At 53.1% G+C, this 18,540-nt stretch overlaps 1 protein-coding gene across 3 annotated transcripts in view; it reads right to left on the bottom strand.

The window, feature by feature from the left end:
* The window catches only part of adam15 (ADAM metallopeptidase domain 15), a 57,385-nt gene that overhangs the window by 13,884 nt on the left and 24,961 nt on the right, over positions 1-18,540 (bottom strand). For all 3 annotated transcript variants that reach the window (XM_063041913.1, XM_063041915.1, XM_063041914.1), the window contains exons 10-19: positions 15,279-15,363; positions 13,920-14,068; positions 13,462-13,639; positions 12,082-12,174; positions 10,712-10,907; positions 10,019-10,124; positions 8,895-9,090; positions 7,702-7,779; positions 5,938-6,049; positions 3,842-3,974 (exon numbers count right to left, since the gene is read on the bottom strand). In XM_063041913.1, the coding sequence (XP_062897983.1) occupies positions 3,842-3,974; positions 5,938-6,049; positions 7,702-7,779; positions 8,895-9,090; positions 10,019-10,124; positions 10,712-10,907; positions 12,082-12,174; positions 13,462-13,639; positions 13,920-14,068; positions 15,279-15,363 (1,326 nt within the window). The remainder of the gene's footprint in view (positions 1-3,841; positions 3,975-5,937; positions 6,050-7,701; positions 7,780-8,894; positions 9,091-10,018; positions 10,125-10,711; positions 10,908-12,081; positions 12,175-13,461; positions 13,640-13,919; positions 14,069-15,278; positions 15,364-18,540) is intronic.

Raw genomic sequence — 18,540 nt, 5'->3', positions numbered from 1 at the left:
AGGACTAGGTTCAGGAACAGTTATTATCCCTCAGCCATCGGGCTCTTGAACCGATGGGGACAACTTCACTCACCCCAACACTGCCATATTCCTATAACCTATGGAGTCACTTTTAAGGACTCTTCATCTTATGTTCCTGATATTAAGTGCTTATTTATTTATTGTTATCATTTTTCTTTTGCAGTTGCACATTGGTTCTGTGTCTGTCCTGTTGTTCATTGATTCTATTATGATTTTTGGATCCACTGAGAGTGCAAGACAACGACTATCAGGGATGTATATGGTTACACAAAAGCCTTCAGCACATGTGCTCAGCTAGGGAGCTAAAGGCTTTTGCACAGTGCGGTATTTGTCAACGTGGGGCAGAGGGCAAGTTTGCTAATCTGGCGGGAGAAAAGGATTCTGGGAATGGCAAGGGTGGGGCGTCGCGGGAAGGGTGCGGGACACAGGGGAAACCCACACAGTCACGGAGAGAAACTCACACCCATCCTCACTCACCCTCACACGCAATCACCCTTCCATTCTCCCACTCGCCCTCACTCAGAACTGCTTGCCCTCGCACTCCCTCACACGCACACACACCCGCCTCTTGCTCTCCCTTGCTCGCATTCCCTCATCCGGCGCCCGAGGTCAGGACCGAACCCCGGCTCTCTGGAACCCCAAAGATGCCAGCTCTACCCACTGTGCCACTGGGTGAAGGGAACCAGGAGGAGAGGGGAAGCACTTCTGCACACACGAGGAGCTGGCAACCAGGACAAGCTTCCTCAGCAAGAAGAATCCACCATAATTCCCCGAGGGATAAAGGCCAGGAAGGGAAGAATGTGGGGTCAGGAAGGTTAAATGCAGAGTTCACTCAATCAGGCTACAAAGAATTGGCTGAATTTCCCTTCCTTCCGGCACCTGCGCCAGTTCTGCAGACAGGAACTGATGTCACACGCCTGAGCGGCGTGATGGCTCTCTGCAATGCCTGGTGGCAGAAGGCAGACTGCCCAGATCACAAACTCTACCTTTCAAGATTCGAGTTTGTTCAGTGTCGTTTCCAGCACACAAGTGTAAAGGAGAACAAAATAATTGTTTCTCCAGATCCAATGCAGCATTAAAAAAAACCCATGACAGGCATAACGAACACAATTTTAAAACAAAAAAACACAATAAATACAAATGTAAAATCAATCCTACTAAACAGTGTACAAGTAACTGCTGGACTGTGGCCATATACACATTATTTTACATACAGACTGATTTTTATGTCCATAAATGGTTGCCAGCCGAAGGAGTATCTGTACAGACGGTGACTGACAGGAAATGATGAAGTGACAAGACAGAACTCAAAAACTATTGTTTTTTTCGAGAGTTGTGACATAAGAACTTGGAGTCACATTCCATTGAATCAAAATCATAGCACACTCCCAGGGCAGGGCCTTCAGATGGTGAATGCATTAGTGTGAAGATGGATACAGGGCTGTAGGAAAAGAGTGGGCTGGTGCGATTAGTTTTGGATCGCTCAAAGGGCTGTGGGGAGAGAGTAGGGTAGTGGGATTAGTCCGGGGAATGAAACAGGACTGTGGGGAGAGAGGGGGAGGTGGGATTAGTCCGGGGAATGAAACAGGACTGTGGGGAGAGAGGGGGAGGTGGGATTAGTCCGGGGAATGAAACAGGACTGTGGGGAGAGAGGGGGAGGTGGGATTAGTCCGGGGAATGAAACAGGACTGTGGGGAGAGAGGGGGAGGTGGGATTAGTCCGGGGAATGAAACAGGACTGTGGGGAGAGAGTGGGACAGTGGGATTAGTCCGGGGAATGAAACAGGACTGTGAGGAGAGAGCGGGACAGTGGGATTAGTTTGGGGACTGATACAGGATTGTGGGGGGAGAGTGGGACAGTGGGATTAGTGTGGGGACTGATACAGGACTGTGGGGGGAGAGTGGGACAGTGGGATTAGTGTGGGGACTGATACAGGACTGTGGGGAGAGAGAGGGACAGTGGGATTAGTTTGGGGACTGATACAGGACTGTGAGGAGAGAGTGGGACAGTGGGATTAGTGTGGGGACTGATACAGGACTGTGGGGAGAGAGAGGGACAGTGGGATTAGTGTGGGGACTGATACAGGACTGTGGGGAGAGAGTGGGACAGTGGGATTAGTGTGGGGACTGATACAGGACTGTGGGGAGAGAGGGGGACAGTGGGATTAGTGTGGGGACTGATACAGGACTGTGGGGAGAGAGAGGGACAGTGGGATTAGTGTGGGGACTGATACAGGACTGTGGGGAGACAGGGGGACAGTGGGATTAGTGTGGGGACTGATACAGGACTGTGAGGAGAGAGTGGGACAGTGGGATTAGTTTGGGGACTGATACAGGACTGTGGGGAGAGAGTGGGACAGTGGGATTAGTGTGGGGACTGATACAGGACTGTGGGGAGAGAGGGGGACAGTGGGATTAGTGTGGGGACTGATACAGGACTGTGGGGAGACGGGGGGACAGTGGGATTAGTTTGGGGACTGATACAGGACTGTGGGGAGACAGGGGGACAGTGGGATTAGTTTGGGGACTGATACAGGACTGTGGGGAGAGAGTGGGACAGGGGGATTAGTTTGGAGACTGATACAGGACTGTGGGGGGAGAGTGGGACAGTGGGATTAGTTTGGGGACTGATACAGGACTGGGGAGAGAGTGGGACAGTGGGATTAGTGTGGGGACTGATACAGGACTGTGGGGAGAGAGTGGGACAGTGGGATTAGTGTGGGGACTGATACAGGACTGTGGGGAGAGAGGGGGACAATGGGATTAGTGTGGGGACTGATACAGGACTGTGGGGAGAGAGAGGGACAGTGGGATTAGTGTGGGGACTGATACAGGACTGTGGGGAGACAGGGGGACAGTGGGATTAGTGTGGGGACTGATACAGGACTGTGAGGAGAGAGTGGGACAGTGGGATTAGTGTGGGGACTGATACAGGACTGTGGGGAGAGAGTGGGACAGTGGGATTAGTGTGGGGACTGATACAGGACTGTGGGGAGAGAGGGGGACAGTGGGATTAGTGTGGGGACTGATACAGGACTGTGGGGAGACGGGGGGACAGTGGGATTAGTTTGGGGACTGATACAGGATGTGGGGAGACAGGGGGACAGTGGGATTAGTTTGGGGACTGATACAGGACTGTGGGGAGAGAGTGGGACAGGGGGATTAGTTTGGAGACTGATACAGGACTGTGGGGGGAGAGTGGAACAGTGGGATTAGTTTGGGGACTGATACAGGACTGGGGAGAGAGTGGGACAGTGGGATTAGTTTGGGGACTGATACAGGACTGTGGGGGGAGAGTGGGACAGTGGGATTAGTTTGGGGACTGATACAGGACTGTGGGAAGAGAGGGGACAGTGGGATTAGTTTGGGGACTGATACAGGACTGTGGGGAGAGAGGGGACAGTGGGATTAGTTTGGGGACTAATACAGGACTGTGGGGGGAGAGTGGGACAGTGGGATTAGTGTGGGGACTGATACAGGACTGTGGGGGGAGAGTGAGACAGTAGGATTAGTGTGGGGACTGATACAGGATTGTGGGGGGAGAGTGGGACAGTGGGACAGTGGGATTAGTTTGACTGATACAGGACTGTGGGGAGAGAAGGGGTCAGTGGGATTAGTGTGGGGACTGATACAGGACTGTGGGGAGAGAGGGGACAGTGGGATTAGTTTGGGGACTGATACAGGACTGCAGTTACGGGATTCGTCTCGGGATTGATTCAGGGCTGTGGGGAAACAGGTTTCCAGAAGAGAGATTCAGCACCATCACCTCCCGTCACCCGTGGTCACCACTCCCCTGACACCGTTCGCCCACACCTCCTCACCTGCGCCGCTGCGGACGTTTGCCTAGCTTCTGAAGCTCGCTCCGCACCACGTCTCTTTTCAGATAACACAGGAGGCCAACGACGGCGGCAAACAGGAGGGTTAGGACTAAGGCCACTACAAGGGCATGGCTCTCTGTGGTGAAGAGTAGAAAGAACACACTTGTCACATCAGAACGTTCACCCGTCACCACCGAACACAACCCGCCTTCCCCTCCCCCTCTAATATGTCTCCCTCTCACACCCCTTCGACTTATATCTGCCTCCACTTGGGGTACATTTACAGAGCCAACTGGGCTCGGTCAGTACAGAGAGGGGGAGAAGACATTCTCCACATGGAGGGGGTGGTTGGATGAGTCTTTAGATTATTCTCCCAGTCGGTAAGGATAGGCGACAACACCCCCACTACAATTATTCTAAACACTGGTGTTCCACAAGAACATGTCCTCAGTCCCAACTCCACTCCCTGTACACTTGTGACTGCATGGCTAGATTCTGATCTTAGTCCATCTAAGAGTTTTCAGACGATACTACCATAGTGGGATGTAGCTCAAAGAATTATAGATCAGACTGCAGGAAGGAGATAGAGAGATTATTAACGGTGTCCTTTCTCTTAATGTCAGCAAAACTAGCGAGCTGGTCATTGACTTCTGGAAGGATGGGGGTGGTGTGGATCATGTGCTCCTGTTGACATCAGTGGTGCTGAGGTTGAGAAGGCTCCTCGGAGTGAACATCACCAATATGCTGTCCTGGTCCAAGAAACTCCAGCAGCATCTCCACTGCCTCAGGAGGCTAAAGAAATCCAGCAGGTCCCCATCAACCCTCACCGGTTCTCACAGACACACCCCAGAAAGCATCCTATCCAACTGTACCACACCTTGGGTGGCAACTGCTCTGCCCAAGACCACAAGAAACTACCGGGAGTTGTGGACCCAGCTCAGCACGTCACAGAAACCAGCCTGTACTTCTCGCTGCCTCAGGAAAGCAGTATAATCAAATACCCCCACCCACACTGGATTTTACCCAGTCCTATCGGGCAAAAGACACAAAAACCTGAAAGCACACACCACTGGGCTCAACGGCAGCTTCTATCCCACTGTTATAAGACTATTGAACCGCCCCCTAGTACTGTCAGATAGATCTCTGACCTCAGAGTCTACCTTGTCGTGACCCTGCACCTTTCCTTCGACCATTCGGTTCTTGAACCAACGGGCACAATCCCAATCACTACCTCAGTATAACAACACCGAGACCTCTTTGCATTGCAGTGGAATTCTTTTTCATGGCGTTCAATCCAGAGAGTCTGAGGTGCATCTTGGGAAGACAAACCAGAGTCGGTCTGGAACACCACGGTAGCGTGGCAGTTAGCGCGATGTTACTAAAACCCAGGGCAAAGTTCAGAGTTCAATTTCACCGCCATCGGTAAGGAGAAGGCTTTTGGCACCCCGGGCCTTCACCAGTCAGGGCATCGAGTGTAAAGGCTGGGACGTCGGGGCACCGAGTGCAAAGGCTGGGATGTCGGGGCACCCAGTGTAAAGGCTGGGATGTAATGTTACAGTTGTATGAGACAGTTGGAGGCTGCATATGGAGTAAAAATGTTCTGCTCACCCCGTGATAGGAACTACATCATTCAGCTGGAAAGACAGCAGACAAGATCTACGAGGACGTTGCCAGAACTGTGACTGAGTTACAGGGAAGGTTTGAGCAGGCTGGGACCGGAGTGTAGGAATCTGGGGAGGGTGACTAATAGAGGTGTACAAAATCTCGAGATAGGGTGAATGCACACAAACTTTCCCCCAGGGTTATGGAATCAAGAACTAGAGGGCACAGGTTTAAGGTGAGAGGGGAGAGGTTTAATAGGAACCTGACAGACAACTTCTTCACCCAGAGAGTGGTCAGTAGATGGAACAAGCTGCCAGAGGAAATGGTTGTGGTGGGTACATTAACAACATTTAAAATACACTTGGGGTGATTTAGAGGCCAAATGCAGGCAATGGGACTAGCTTAGACAGTCTTCAATTGACATGATGGGCCGAATGGTTGCTTCCATGTGGTCGGGCTGTATCCCGTGTTAGATTGTATCACAGACTTTTGCCTACCTTGTGCCTCCTGCACAGGCCCACTGTCGATGCTCCCTCCATACCCTGACCCCGAGCAGAAGGGTGGTGCCCACCCTGCGTCACAGTGACAGTTGTCATTGCTGTTGCAGACCTGAGGAGGAGGAGAGGAAGATCCCGGTGAGAGTGGGGGAGCCCTGGTACTGTTCCTAATCAACGAGGGCAGTTTCTCCACACCTCTTCCGCTTCCGTGGTTCCCAGTCCCTCCCATTGGAAGCTCCCAAGGTCAGCGGCACTTAATTCCACAGGTCAAGTCCAACGCAAGTGTGGACGGTGGGAGTGAATGGGAAGGGGTGGGTCCCATTGGGAGTAAATGGGAAGGGGTGGGGTCCATTGGGAGTGAATGGGGTGGGGTCCCATTAGGAGTGAATGGGAAGGGGTGGGTCCCATTGGGAGTGTGGACGGTGGGAGTGAATGGAAAGGGATGGGGTCCCATTGGGAGTGTGGATGGTGGGGTGAATGGGTAAGGATGGGGTCCCATTGGGAGTGTGGACGGTGGGGTGAATGGGTAAGGATGGGGTCCCATTGGGAGTGTGGACAGTGGGAGTAAATGGGAAGGGGTGGGGTCCATTGGGAGTGAATGGGGTGGGGTCCCATTAGGAGTGAATGGGAAGGGGTGGGTCCCATTGGGAGTGTGGACGGTGGGGTGAATGGGTAGGGATGGGGTCCCATGGGGAGTGTGGATGGTGGGGTGAATGGGTAGGGATGGGGTCCCATTGGGAGTGTGGACGGTGGGGTGAATGGGTAAGGATGGGGTCCCATTGGGAGTGTGGACAGTGGGGTGAATGGGTAGGGATGGGGTCCCATTGGGAGTGTGGACGGTGGGAGTGAATGGGAAGGGGCGGGGTCCCATTGGGAGTGTGGACGGTGGGAGTGAATGGGAAGGGGTGGGTCCCATTGGGAGTGTGGATGGTGGGAGTGAATGGGAAGGGGTGGGTCCCATTGGGAGTGTGGAGGGTGGGAGTGAATGGGAAGGGGTGGGTCCCATTGGGAGTGTGGAGGGTGGGAGTGAATGGGAAGGGGTGGGGTCCATTGGGAGTGTGGATGATCGGAGTAAATGGGAAGAGGAGTTATCCCATTGGGAGTGTGGATGGTAGGAGCGTTTGACAGCTCTGGGTCTATATTCACTAGAGTTTATCAGAACGAGGAGGAAATGTCATTGAATATTGAAGACCTGGATAGAGTGGACATGGAGAGGATGTTTCTTATAGTGGGGCTGTCTTGGTCCAGAGGGCTCAGTCTCAGAATACAATTTGTCCGTTTAGAACACAGATAAGAAGCCAGAGTGTAATTCATTGCCACAGGGGGCTGTGGAGGTCAAGTCAGCGGGTATATTTAAAGCAGAGGTTGATAGGTTTTTAATGAGTAAGGGCGTCAAAGGACTTGGGAGAAAAAAGATTGGGGTTGAGAGGGATAATAAATCAGTCATGATGGAGAAGAGTCTATGGGCCAAAGCTTTAATTCTGCTCCTGTGGCTTTTGGAGTGAATGGGAATGTGGTGGGGGCAGGCAGGGATGGGGGGAGAGATTTTGGTTGGAATGTGGACCGGGGAGGGTGGGGGGAGATTTTGTTTGGAATGTGGACGGTGGGGTTGAATGGGAAGAGGTATGGTCCCTTTGGGAGTGTGGACAGTGAAGAGCCAGGAAGACGAGGGTTGTCCTTCAAGGTGATTCTCACTAGCTCTACTGCCCAGACAGAACCCCCTCACTGGACGATCCCATTCCGCGCTGGAATAGAACAACTTACCCCATGGTTATTACACTTGCTCAGGCACTTTTCCACCCCAAACACAGCCACGTCCTGGCACTTCCTGTCAATGCAAGCCTGCAGCAGAGAGAGACGGAAATTCTTGGATTTAGTGTCATGGAGATACCTGCACCAGGAGTCAGACTTGCACGAAAAGAAACAGACCCTTCGGCCCAATTGGTCTATGCCAACCAAAATGCCCATGATGTGCCCACGTTTGGCCCATATTCTACACCTTTCCCCTCCACGTACCATCTAAATGTTGTTAATATACCTGCCTTAACTATCTCCTCCAGCAGCTTGTTCCATAGACTGAAAAAGTTGCCCCTTCTCTCCCCTCTCACATTAAACCTGTGCCCTCTAGTTCCTGATTCCCCAACCCTGAGGAAAAGGCTGTGCTTTCACCCTATCGCTGACTCTTATTATTTTATACACCTCCACAAGGTCACCCCTCAGTCTCCTACGCTTCGAGGAAGAAAGACCCTGCAAGTCTAACTTTTCCCTGTAACTCGGGCCCTTGACTCCTGGTAATATCAGTCTTAACAGAGTCACACAGAACCACAAGATAGCTCCTCCCGCAGTCTCCCCTCCTCACCACCCCTCCCGCAGTCTCCCCTCCCGCAGACTTCCCTCCTCACCGTCCCCTTCCCTCCTCACTGCTCCTCCCCCAGACTTCCCTCCCCCAGCCTTCCCTCCTCACCTCTCCCACACAGAACTCCCTCCTCACCCTCTCCCGCAGTCTCCCCTCCTCACCACCCCTCCTGCAGACTTCCCTCCTCACTGCCCCCTCCCGCAGCCTTCCCTCACCACCCCCTCCCCTCCTTACCACCCCTCCTGCAGCCTTCCCTCCTCACCGCCCCTCCCGCAGACTTCCCTCCTCACCGGCCCTCCCCAAGGCTTCCCTCCTCACTGTCCCCTCCCACAGACTTCCCTCCCACAGAACTCCCTCCTCACCCCTTCCCGCAGCCTTCCCTCCTCACTGCCCCCTCCTAACCTCCCTCCCATTGCATTCCCTCCTCAAACCCCTCCTTCTCCTCGCTGCCTCTCCCACAGCACTTCCTCATTCCTACCCCCTCCACAGTGCCCCTAACTTGCCAACGCTCCCTCAATACCCCTCTCGCCTCACCCTCCCCACTACCCCTCTGCGGCAATCCCTCAATGGCCCACCCTCATTCTCCCCCCCCCCCCCGTACCTTGCCCTGCCCACACACGGTGCCGGGCATGACCAGGGCAGGGTCAGCGATGTCGTCGCCGAGGTTGAAGTGCGTGCCCCGGCAGTTCAGCTCCTGCTCACCGCGCTGCACCTTGGTCACCAGGATCTGGGCGTTGGAGCCCAGCACCGGCCGGTCGCTGCCCCCATCGCACTGCAGCTTCCCGCACCGGCTGTCCCTGTGGGGAGGGGGACGCAGGTGAGGTCTGGCCAAAGTCTCCCCCCTCCCACACCAACCACAGACCCCGGCCGGGCTGCGGAGGGCGAAGAGATGGGGGGGTGTCCGGGGTGCCGGCACACAGCTGGGGGGGGGGGGGAGGGCGTCCGCGGTTGGAGTGTAGGATCAGGAGGTCAGGAGGTCAGTAAGAAAGGAATGGAGAGAGGGATAATGGAGGGAGCCTGGGTTTGCAGGGGTCGGGGAGAGGAAGGCTTGGGGTTAGATGATGAGACAGAAGTCAGAGGGGAAGATGAGGGGCAATTGAGTTTGAACTTGGGGTAGGAGCTGAGTGTCGGGGGTCAGAGGAACAGGGGGAAGAGGGAAGAGTTGGGACAGTGTGGGGCGACGGGGATTTTCCCGAGGATAGAGTGGATATCCAGGGATCGGAGATTAGAGGGGGACTGGGGGTAATGGGTGGAAGTTAAGGGGGTAGGGTCAGAGGTCAAATGGAAGACATCGCGGTGACAGAGGGGGAATGTCAGGGGCCAGAGGGACAGAATGTATGGTCTCCAAGTTGTAAAAAAAATATATTCAAGCTCAGTTCCTGCTGAGATTTTCTGGTGAAACAGGGAAATCAGGGGTTAGATGGTGATGAAGGGTGAGGTTGGGGATTGAAGGGGGAGGTTGGGGATTGAAGGGTGAGGTTGGGGATTGAAGGGTGAGGTTGGGGATTGAAGGGGGAGGTTGGGGATTGAAGGGGGAGGTTGGGGATTGAAGGGGGAGGTTGGGATTGGAGGGTGAGGTTGGGGATTGAAGGGGGAGGTTGGGATTGGAGGTCAGAGGCATCAGGGGGAGACCGGAGGCACCGGGAGGTTGGGTGTGGGGGGCGGGGGGGAGGTCAGTGAGTGATACAGGGGTGACCCACCACCCCCCCCCACCCCAGTACTCACTCTTCGGAGCAGCGGAGGAAGGTGCCGTTGGGTGTCTCACCGCAGTTGCCGTAGATATCGCCCTTGGTGTTGATGGAGAAGCAGATGTCGGGGGCCTGGACCGAGCCTAGGGAGGGAAGAAGCCATCACCAAGGTCAAGGGGCAAATCCACAAGAAACCCCCCCCCACCTTCCAAATACCATCCCTCCAACCTCCATTCCTCCCAACCCCACCCCAACATCCCTCCCCCCATCACAGCCACTCCCCCCAACTCATCCCTCCAGACCCCTCATCACAGCCACTCCTCTCCCAACTCATCCCTCCAGCCCCTTCCCATCACAGCCACTCCTCTCCCAACTCATCCCTCCAGCCCCTTCCCATCACAGCCACTCCTCCCCAACTCATCCCTCCAGTCCCTCCCCATCACAGCCACTCCTCCTCCAACTCATCCCTCCAGTCCCTCCCCATCACAGCCACTCCTCCCCAACTCATTCCTCCAGTCCCTCCCCATCACAGCCACTCCTCTCCCAACTCATCCCTCCAGTCCCTCCCCATCACAGCCACTCCTCTCCCAACTCATCCCTCCAGTCCCTCCCCCCACCACAGCCACTCCTCCCCCAACTCATCTCTCCAGTCCCTCCCTATCATAACCACTCCTCCTCAAATCTCGCCCTCAAGCTCCTCTCCAGCCCTCAGCCCAAAGGCTAGGCTCACCTGGGCCCCAGAGGACCTGGCACTGGGCTGGGAGGGTGAGGCAGGCTCCGTTGTAGCAGTAGGCCCTCCCGCCATCACAGGACAGGCCGTTGCGCAGGAAGACGTTGGGCGGGCAGTAGGGTGAGAGTCCTGTGCAGTACTCAGGGAGGTCACAGTCCCCCAGGGGTGGACGGCAAAGGGTGGCTGCTTTCTTCAGCTGAGGGTGGGCAAACAGAGAGAAGACGTCACCTGGTGTAGCCATGTGACAACGCAATAAGGCCGCTCGCCCCATCTGGCCCTTCCTAGCCTACCCACAATTCCTTGGGCACGTCCTGCACGGGATCCGATCAGCAGAAAAACAAGACCTTCTGCCCACTGCGTCTCATTTCCCCGCCCACTGTTTCCCACGCCTTGGTGCATGGGGTTGGACAGTGTGTGTAATGGGGTCAGAGGGTCATTCGCACTCTACCTCCTGCTCACAGTGGGGCCTGTGTCCTGGAGACCATGGCAAAGTCATTCCCCAACACCACCGTTCCCCCCTCCACCACCATGGTGATGCCTCCCAGTTCAGGCCAAAGCACGCACCCCACGCACCTGACAATGGGCAATGTACAACGTAACCCCAACCTCATGGGATCTCACTCTGCACCACTGTGAGCAAGATTGGGGACACAGATGTTGGGAGAAAGGGAATGGAGGTAGCGGGGGGGGGCGTAAAGTGGGCTCCAGTTCGAGAAATCTCCCCCTCCAACTCAACGCATGGGGTCATGGTTCACCCGTCTGAGAGACATCTGCTGTACACCAGCTTTCCCGCCATAAAGGATGAAGAGGACACAGTCCCAAACCAGCCCTTCCTTCATCATGGGGATGAAAGGGTTAACACGTGAAGGGTGCTTGATGTCTCTGGGCTCGTACTCGGTGGAATTCAGAAGGATCGGGAGGGGAATCTCAATGTGGATACTGAAAGGCCTGGATAGAGTGGATGCAGAGGGGATGTTTCCTATAGTGGGGGAGTCTCAGGATCGGAGGGCACAGCCTCAATATAGAGGGACGGCCATTTGGACAGAGATAAGAAGGAATTTTTTCAGCCAGAGGGTGGTGAATCTATGGAACTCACTGCCACAGAGGGCTGCAGAGGCCGCCTGTCTCATGGTCTTATCCTCAACAGGACCTCCACATCACCTCTGCCACATGGAGGGAAGGAATTCAAAATGGCAGACAAGGGGTGACCAACAAATGCTTGTCTTGCTAACATAAACGGGCTCTTGGGAGGTTGGGGTAGCCAGAAAGATCCCGTGGGCTCTTAGTTGGGGAGCAGGGAAACTGGAAATGTCCCTCTGACTCTTGAGGAATGCAACTCACAAGGGGACAAACCCGGCAGCTGCTCCTACCTGGCAGTTTTCACAGCAAGCTCCATCAGAAGAACACTGGGCACCGGGCACCAACTTGCAGGTGGTGGCATTGCAACAGGGATCCCTGCATTCCTAGGAGAGGGAGAGACAGGAGGCCATTACGTCGCCCAGGCCACTGCGGCCTACACGGTCACCATGGTGACACTGAAGCCTGGCATGGCCAGAAACACTGATCACGGGTCCTCACAGGCGCCTCTGGTTAATGCCACAGCTCTCGTACCCTTATCCCTCCCCTTACCTCTTTCTTAAAAGAAAATTTGGCATGTTTCTGATTACCCTCACCAACTTTTACAGATGCACCACAGAAAACATCCTGACTGGATGTATCATGGCTCTGCCCAAGACCTCAAGAAATTGAAGAGTGTTGTGGACACAGCTCGGCACCTCACAGAAACCAGCCTCCCCTCCATGGACTTTGTCTACACTTCCTGCTGCCTCAGTAAGCAGCCAGCACAATATAAGATCCCGCCCACCTCAAATGTTCTCTCTTCTCCCATCTCCCATCAGACATAAGATACAAAAGCCTGAAAGCATGTATTAACCACTAGGCTCAAGGACAGCTTCTATCCCGTTATCAAACTCTCGAACACCTCTCCTACTCTCAAAGATGAGCTCCTGATCTCCCAATCTCCCTCGTTGTGGCCCCTGCACTTTATTTATCTGCCTGCACTGCACTCTCTCTGTAACTGTGACACTCTATTCTGCATTCTGTTTCACACCAGTTTCTGCGGATGCTGGAAATCCAAAGCAACACGCACAAAGTGCTGGAGGAACTCAGCAGGTCAGGCAGCATCAATGGAATGGAATAAACAGGTTGATGATGGGTCTTGGCCTGAAATGCTGACTGTTTATTCCCCTCCATAGACGTGCTGAGTTGCTCCAGTATTTTATGTGGGATTCTGCATTCTGTTTGCCCCTGTACTACTTCACTGTGCTTACAGTATGTATGGACCGGTCTGTCAGGCTGGAACACGAAAGCTTTTCACTGTATCTCGAGACGTGACAGTAATAAACCAATTGTCAACATCTTCCAAATCTGAGACGTCCACCCATAGGCCCATCCCCAGCTTCTGCCACACTGCCACTGTTGGCACCTCACACGGATACCACTCGTCTCGAGGTTCTCCCCTTACCCAAGACAGTGATAGCCAACAGAAAATCCCCCCAGAGGGTCTGGAATGTCAATTGCTTATTCCCCTCCTGACCTGCTGAGTTCCTCCAGCAGGTTGTGTGTATTGCTCTAGATTTCCAGCATCACTTGGGTGAGGGGCCTCCTTGACTGCCTGAAACTAAAACAAGTCCGCGAGGTTCCCCTCACCCAACCCCCAGCCACTGCCGCGTTCCCCCCCCCACACTCACGAATGCCAGCCCACAGTCGCACTCCTCGCCATTCTCCAGGTAGAGGTTGCCGCACCTCTGGCCCCCGAACAGACTTCCAGAGGTGGGGAAGTTGAAGAGGCACATCGCCTCTCCGTGCCGCAGGCTGTGTTCCAGGTCCTTCCGACTGCAGCTGCTGAAGACCTGGCCTGGGAGGAACCTGGCAAAGAGATGGAGGCCTCCAGTATGTCACTGGGGTGGTGCAGTGCTCCCTCCACACTGACCCTCCCTCCCTGCCGGTACTCCCAAAGCTCTCCCTCCCACAGCACTCCCTCCTTCACCACCCCTCCCAGCCGACCATCCATGCTCCCTCATTCATTCCCTCGTTTGGCACTCCCTCCTTACAGCCCCACCCACAGCGTTCCCTGCCTCGGCTCTTCCTCCCTTCTCGCCACCTCTCCCCTCCCCCAGCCCACCCCACCCCTCCACAGCGTACGTACCCAGTGGACGGCTCCATGATACACCCGCCCAGTCTCCGCGAATTCTGACAGTCACAAAGCCGGTCGTCTGTATCGTGGCTGATGCCCAAGTTGTGCCCCAGCTCGTGAGCCACCGTGGAGGCCACGGCCAGCACGCTGACAGAGTGGTCCTGAGGCCAAGGAACATCCCATCAGGGCTTTACCGCAGAGCTCTAGAACAACCAATACCTCCCCACACACCGCCCCCCTCCCCATTCCGTTTGTTGAAGGCCAAGAAGCTAGCTCCTTCTCACGTTGTGACTCTCGCAGAGTAATCACCAGGGAAAAGGGGACATATGGCCCATTTGGCATCAGACCTAATCCTAGGCTCTTCCCCGTTACTCACCTCTGGAAACCATCCCTCTCCGATCAGTTTGACAGATCCCAACTGCAAGGACTCCGTGGCTTTCACAGTATCATGCCGTCCCCACATCCCTCACAATTTTACCCCCTGGTCCCCGGCCGGGAAGCTCCCCCCTGCCGTAGCAGGAGATAACGCATCAACAGGCCCTCCCTTTGTTTGAGAGTGTTTGAGAGTGTTTGAGCGAGCCACTGCACATCTCTTATATTGAAGTTCAGTTCTGGTCACCCCACTACAGGAAGGATGTGGAAGCTTTAGAGAGAGTGCAGAGGAGATTCACCGGGATGGTGTCTGGATCAGAGAGCATGGCTTATGAACACTGGTTGGGCAAATTAGCAAAGGAAGATCAGATCTGGCTTGATAGAAGTGCGGAAGATTATGAGAGACACAAATACAGTGTCCTATTGCCAGGGCAACAACGGCCAGTACCCAAGGACTTCTGCTTAAAGTGAGTGGAACAACATTTAGGGATGCCAAAGGTAGTTTTTTTTTGATTTTACAGAGTAGTGGGCACCTGGAGTGCACTGCTGGAGGTGCTGAATCATTTGGGACATTCAAGAGTCTCTTTGACAGGCACATAAATGATAGAAAAATGCAGGGTTATGGAGTGTGTAGGAATGAAGGGTCAGATTGATCGTGGAGTAGGTTCAAAGGTTGGCACAACATTGTGGGCCGAAGGGCCTGTATGTACTGCTCTATGTACATTGATCCCATTTCACTTTTCCCAGATCCTTACCACAACCCGCCCCCCCACCGATTCTACCCCTCTGCAATACACCATGTGGGTGATTTATAGTGGTTGATTAACCCATCAACCCCACCCATTGGGGGGGTACCAGAGCACCGATGTCTCCCTTCCCCGGAACCCTCCCACTAAACCTCGACCCTCTCCCGTGAGTTTCTCAGCACTGGAGGACGCACTCAGTGCCCTTCAGACAACTAGGCCTCAGGCCCACGTTCCAACATCCCCTCTCTCTCACCACGGTGACGCCTCCTGAACGATCCTTGGAGCACATGGAACTCTGGGATGCCATGCCAACTGTTTCACTCGGAAACGAGCTCCCTCTGGGGGGTGAAAAGAGAATAAAGTTCCCAAGGAGACTGCCTTGTTCAACATTAAGACAGAGTAGAGACAGACAGCATCCTTTTTCCCCCAGAATCGAAATACCAGGGTGCATGCATTTAGGATGAGAGGGGGAAAGTCTGAAGGAGATGTGGGGCAAGTTTGTTTTTACTCAGAAAGCAGTGGGTGCCAGGAATGTGCTGGACTTGACCTGTTAGACAAACCCGGGCTGGAGTGTCAGAGTCTGAGTGGAAACTGACAGAGGTTTATAGCATCATGAGAGACACAGTTAGAGTAAATGGCCAGTATCTTTTCCCTTGGCTTGAAACGTCTAATACCAGAGGGTGGGAACGATTAAGTTCAAAGGAGAAACAAGAGAAAGTCTGCAGATGCTGGAAATCTGAGCAGCACACACAAAATGCTGGAGGAACTCAGCAGGCCAGGCAGCATCTATGGAAAAGAGAACAATCAACATTTCGGGCCTGTTGCCTGGATCACCAGCACCTGCAGATTCTCTCTGGCTTCTGATTTCGTTTCATTATGCTTATTTTATCTTGTAAGTCTTGTTAATTTAAGTTTATGCTGACTTATGTTTGTAATGTAAATGCCCACAAGATAATGAATCTCAGGGTTGTATATGGTGACAAATATGGAGACAAATTGGCTGGTTGAATGGTGCAACAACCTCACATGCCAAATAAGCAAGACCGAGGAAACTAACTTGGACTGCAGGAAGTCAGGTAGACGTGCATGGGAACTCACTGAGGGGAGAGCAGCTTGACGTTCCCGGACATCAACATCTCAGAGAGTCTACTCTGGACCCAACACGCTGAAGAAGGCACACCAGTGGCTCTAGTTGATTGCAAGTTTGAGCAAATTTCTGCAGCTGCACTGTGGAGAGTATTCGGACCGGCTGCATCACAGCCTGGCGTGGAGTCTCCAATACACAGGGTGACAAGAGTCTCGAGTCTCAAGCCACAATGCTCCCCACCGTCAAGAACATCTTCAAAGTTCAAAAGTACAAAGTAAATTTATCAAAGTACATACATGTCACCATATACTGGACAGCCCTAGGATTCGTTTTCTTGCAGACACGCACCGAAAATTCAAGAAACACGATAGAATCAATGAAAGGCAGCAGTCAGCAGGACGAACAACAAACTGTGCAAATACAAAAATAGAAATAAATATGCTATAAATATTGAGAACATGAGATGAAGAGTCCTTGAAAGCAAGTCCATAGGCTGGAAGATCAGTTCAGTACTTCATGAGCTGACGGTTGAGGGATAATAACCTGGTGGTGCGAGTCCCGAGGCTCCTGTACCACCTTCCTGATGGCAACAGCGAGAGGACAGCATGGCCTGGGTGGGCAGAGTCTCTGGTGATGGATCTGCTTTCCAGGGACAACACTCCGTGGGGATGTGATGGGGAGGGCTTTACTCGTGATGGTCTGGGCCACGCCCGCTACTTTTTGTAGGATTTCCATTCAAGGGCATTAGTGTTTCCATACCAGGCCGTGATGCAGCCAGTCAGTGTACTCTCCACTACACAACTATGGAAGTTTGTCAAAGTTTAGATGCCGTGCTGATCCTTCTCAAACTTTTAAAGTAGTAGAAATGCTGCCATGCTTTTTTTGTGATGACACCTACCAGCCCCTCAGAGCAGTTCACCACTGTCGGTGTAAGCGCTACTGGATGATGTTCACTGGGTCCATTGTTATTTGTCATCTATATCAATGATCTGGATGATAATGTGGTAAATTGGATCAGCAAGTTTGCTGATGATACAAAGATTGGGGGTGTAGTAGACACTGAGGAAGGTTTTCAGAGCCTGCAGAGGGACTTGGACCAGCTGGAAAAATGGGCTGAAAAATGGCAGATGGAGTTTAATACTGACAAGTGTGAGGTATTGCACGTTGGAAGGACAAACCAACGTAGAACATACAGGGTTAATGGTAAGGCACTGAGGAGTGCAGTAGAACAGAGGGATCTGGGAATACAGATACAAAATTCCCTAAAAGTGTCGTCACAGGTAGATAGGGTCGTAAAGAGAGCTTTTGGTACATTGGCCTTTATTAATCGTAGTATTGAGTATAAGAGCTGGAATGTTATGATGAGGTTGTATAAGGCATTGGTGAGGCCGAATCTGGAGTATTGTGTTCAGTTTTGGTCACCAAATTACAGGAAGGATATAAATAAGGTTGAAAGAGTGCAGAGAAGGTTTACAAGGATGTTGCTGGGACGTGAGAAACTCAGTTACAGAGAAAGGTTGAATAGGTTAGGACTTTATTCCCTGGAGCGTAGAAGAATGAGGGGAGATTTGATAGAGGTATATAAAATTATGATGGGTATAGATAGAGTGAATGCAAGCAGGCTTTTTCCACTGAGGCAAGGGGAGAAAAAAACCAGAGGACATGGGTTAAGGGTGAGGGGGGAAAAATTTAAAGGGAACATTGGGGGGGGCTTCTTCACACAGAGAGTGGTGGGAGTATGGAATGAGCTGCCAGACGAGGTGGTAAATGCGGGTTCTTTTTTAACATTTAAGAATAAATTGGACAGATACATGGATGGGAGGTGTATGGAGGGATATGGTCCGTGTGCAGGTCAGTGGGACTGGGCAGAAAATGGTTCGGCACAGCCAAGAAGGGCCAAAGGGCCTGTTTCTGTGCTGTAGTTTCTATGGTTCTATGGAGGCAGGTCACCATGTTTTTTTTAGGCACCGGTGTAATTGAAGCCTACTTGAAGCAGGTGGACACCTTAGATTGCCAAAGTGAGAGGTTAAAGGTATCGGTGATCACTCCAGCCAGTTGATCTTTAGTACTTGGCCAGGTACCCCGTCTGGGCCGGATGCTTTTCGTGGGTTCACCCTCCTGAAGGCTGCTCTCACGTCGGCCTCAGAGACTGAAATCACAGGGGCACCGGGGGCCGTGGCAGTTCATGAAGGATCCTCCATGTTTTGGCAGTCAAAGTGAGGAATAAAAGGCACTGAGCTCATCTGGGTGTGAGGCCTTGTTGTTATCTCTGTCACCGGGTTTCACCTTGTCGGAGGTGATGGCATTCAAGCCCTGCCACAGCTCTCGAGCATCCTTCTGTGATTCCGTTTTGGTCCGGAATTGCCCGTGAGGTGGCTTTCAAGAGGATTTCCTCTAGACCATTTGTATCCGACTTAATCGCCAGACC

The sequence above is a fragment of the Mobula hypostoma genome, chromosome 2, assembly GCF_963921235.1.
Source record: "Mobula hypostoma chromosome 2, sMobHyp1.1, whole genome shotgun sequence".
Lineage (NCBI taxonomy): Eukaryota > Metazoa > Chordata > Chondrichthyes > Myliobatiformes > Myliobatidae > Mobula > Mobula hypostoma.
The sequence above is the reverse complement of the archived record's forward strand: the minus strand, read 5'-3'. Positions and strand labels throughout refer to the sequence as shown.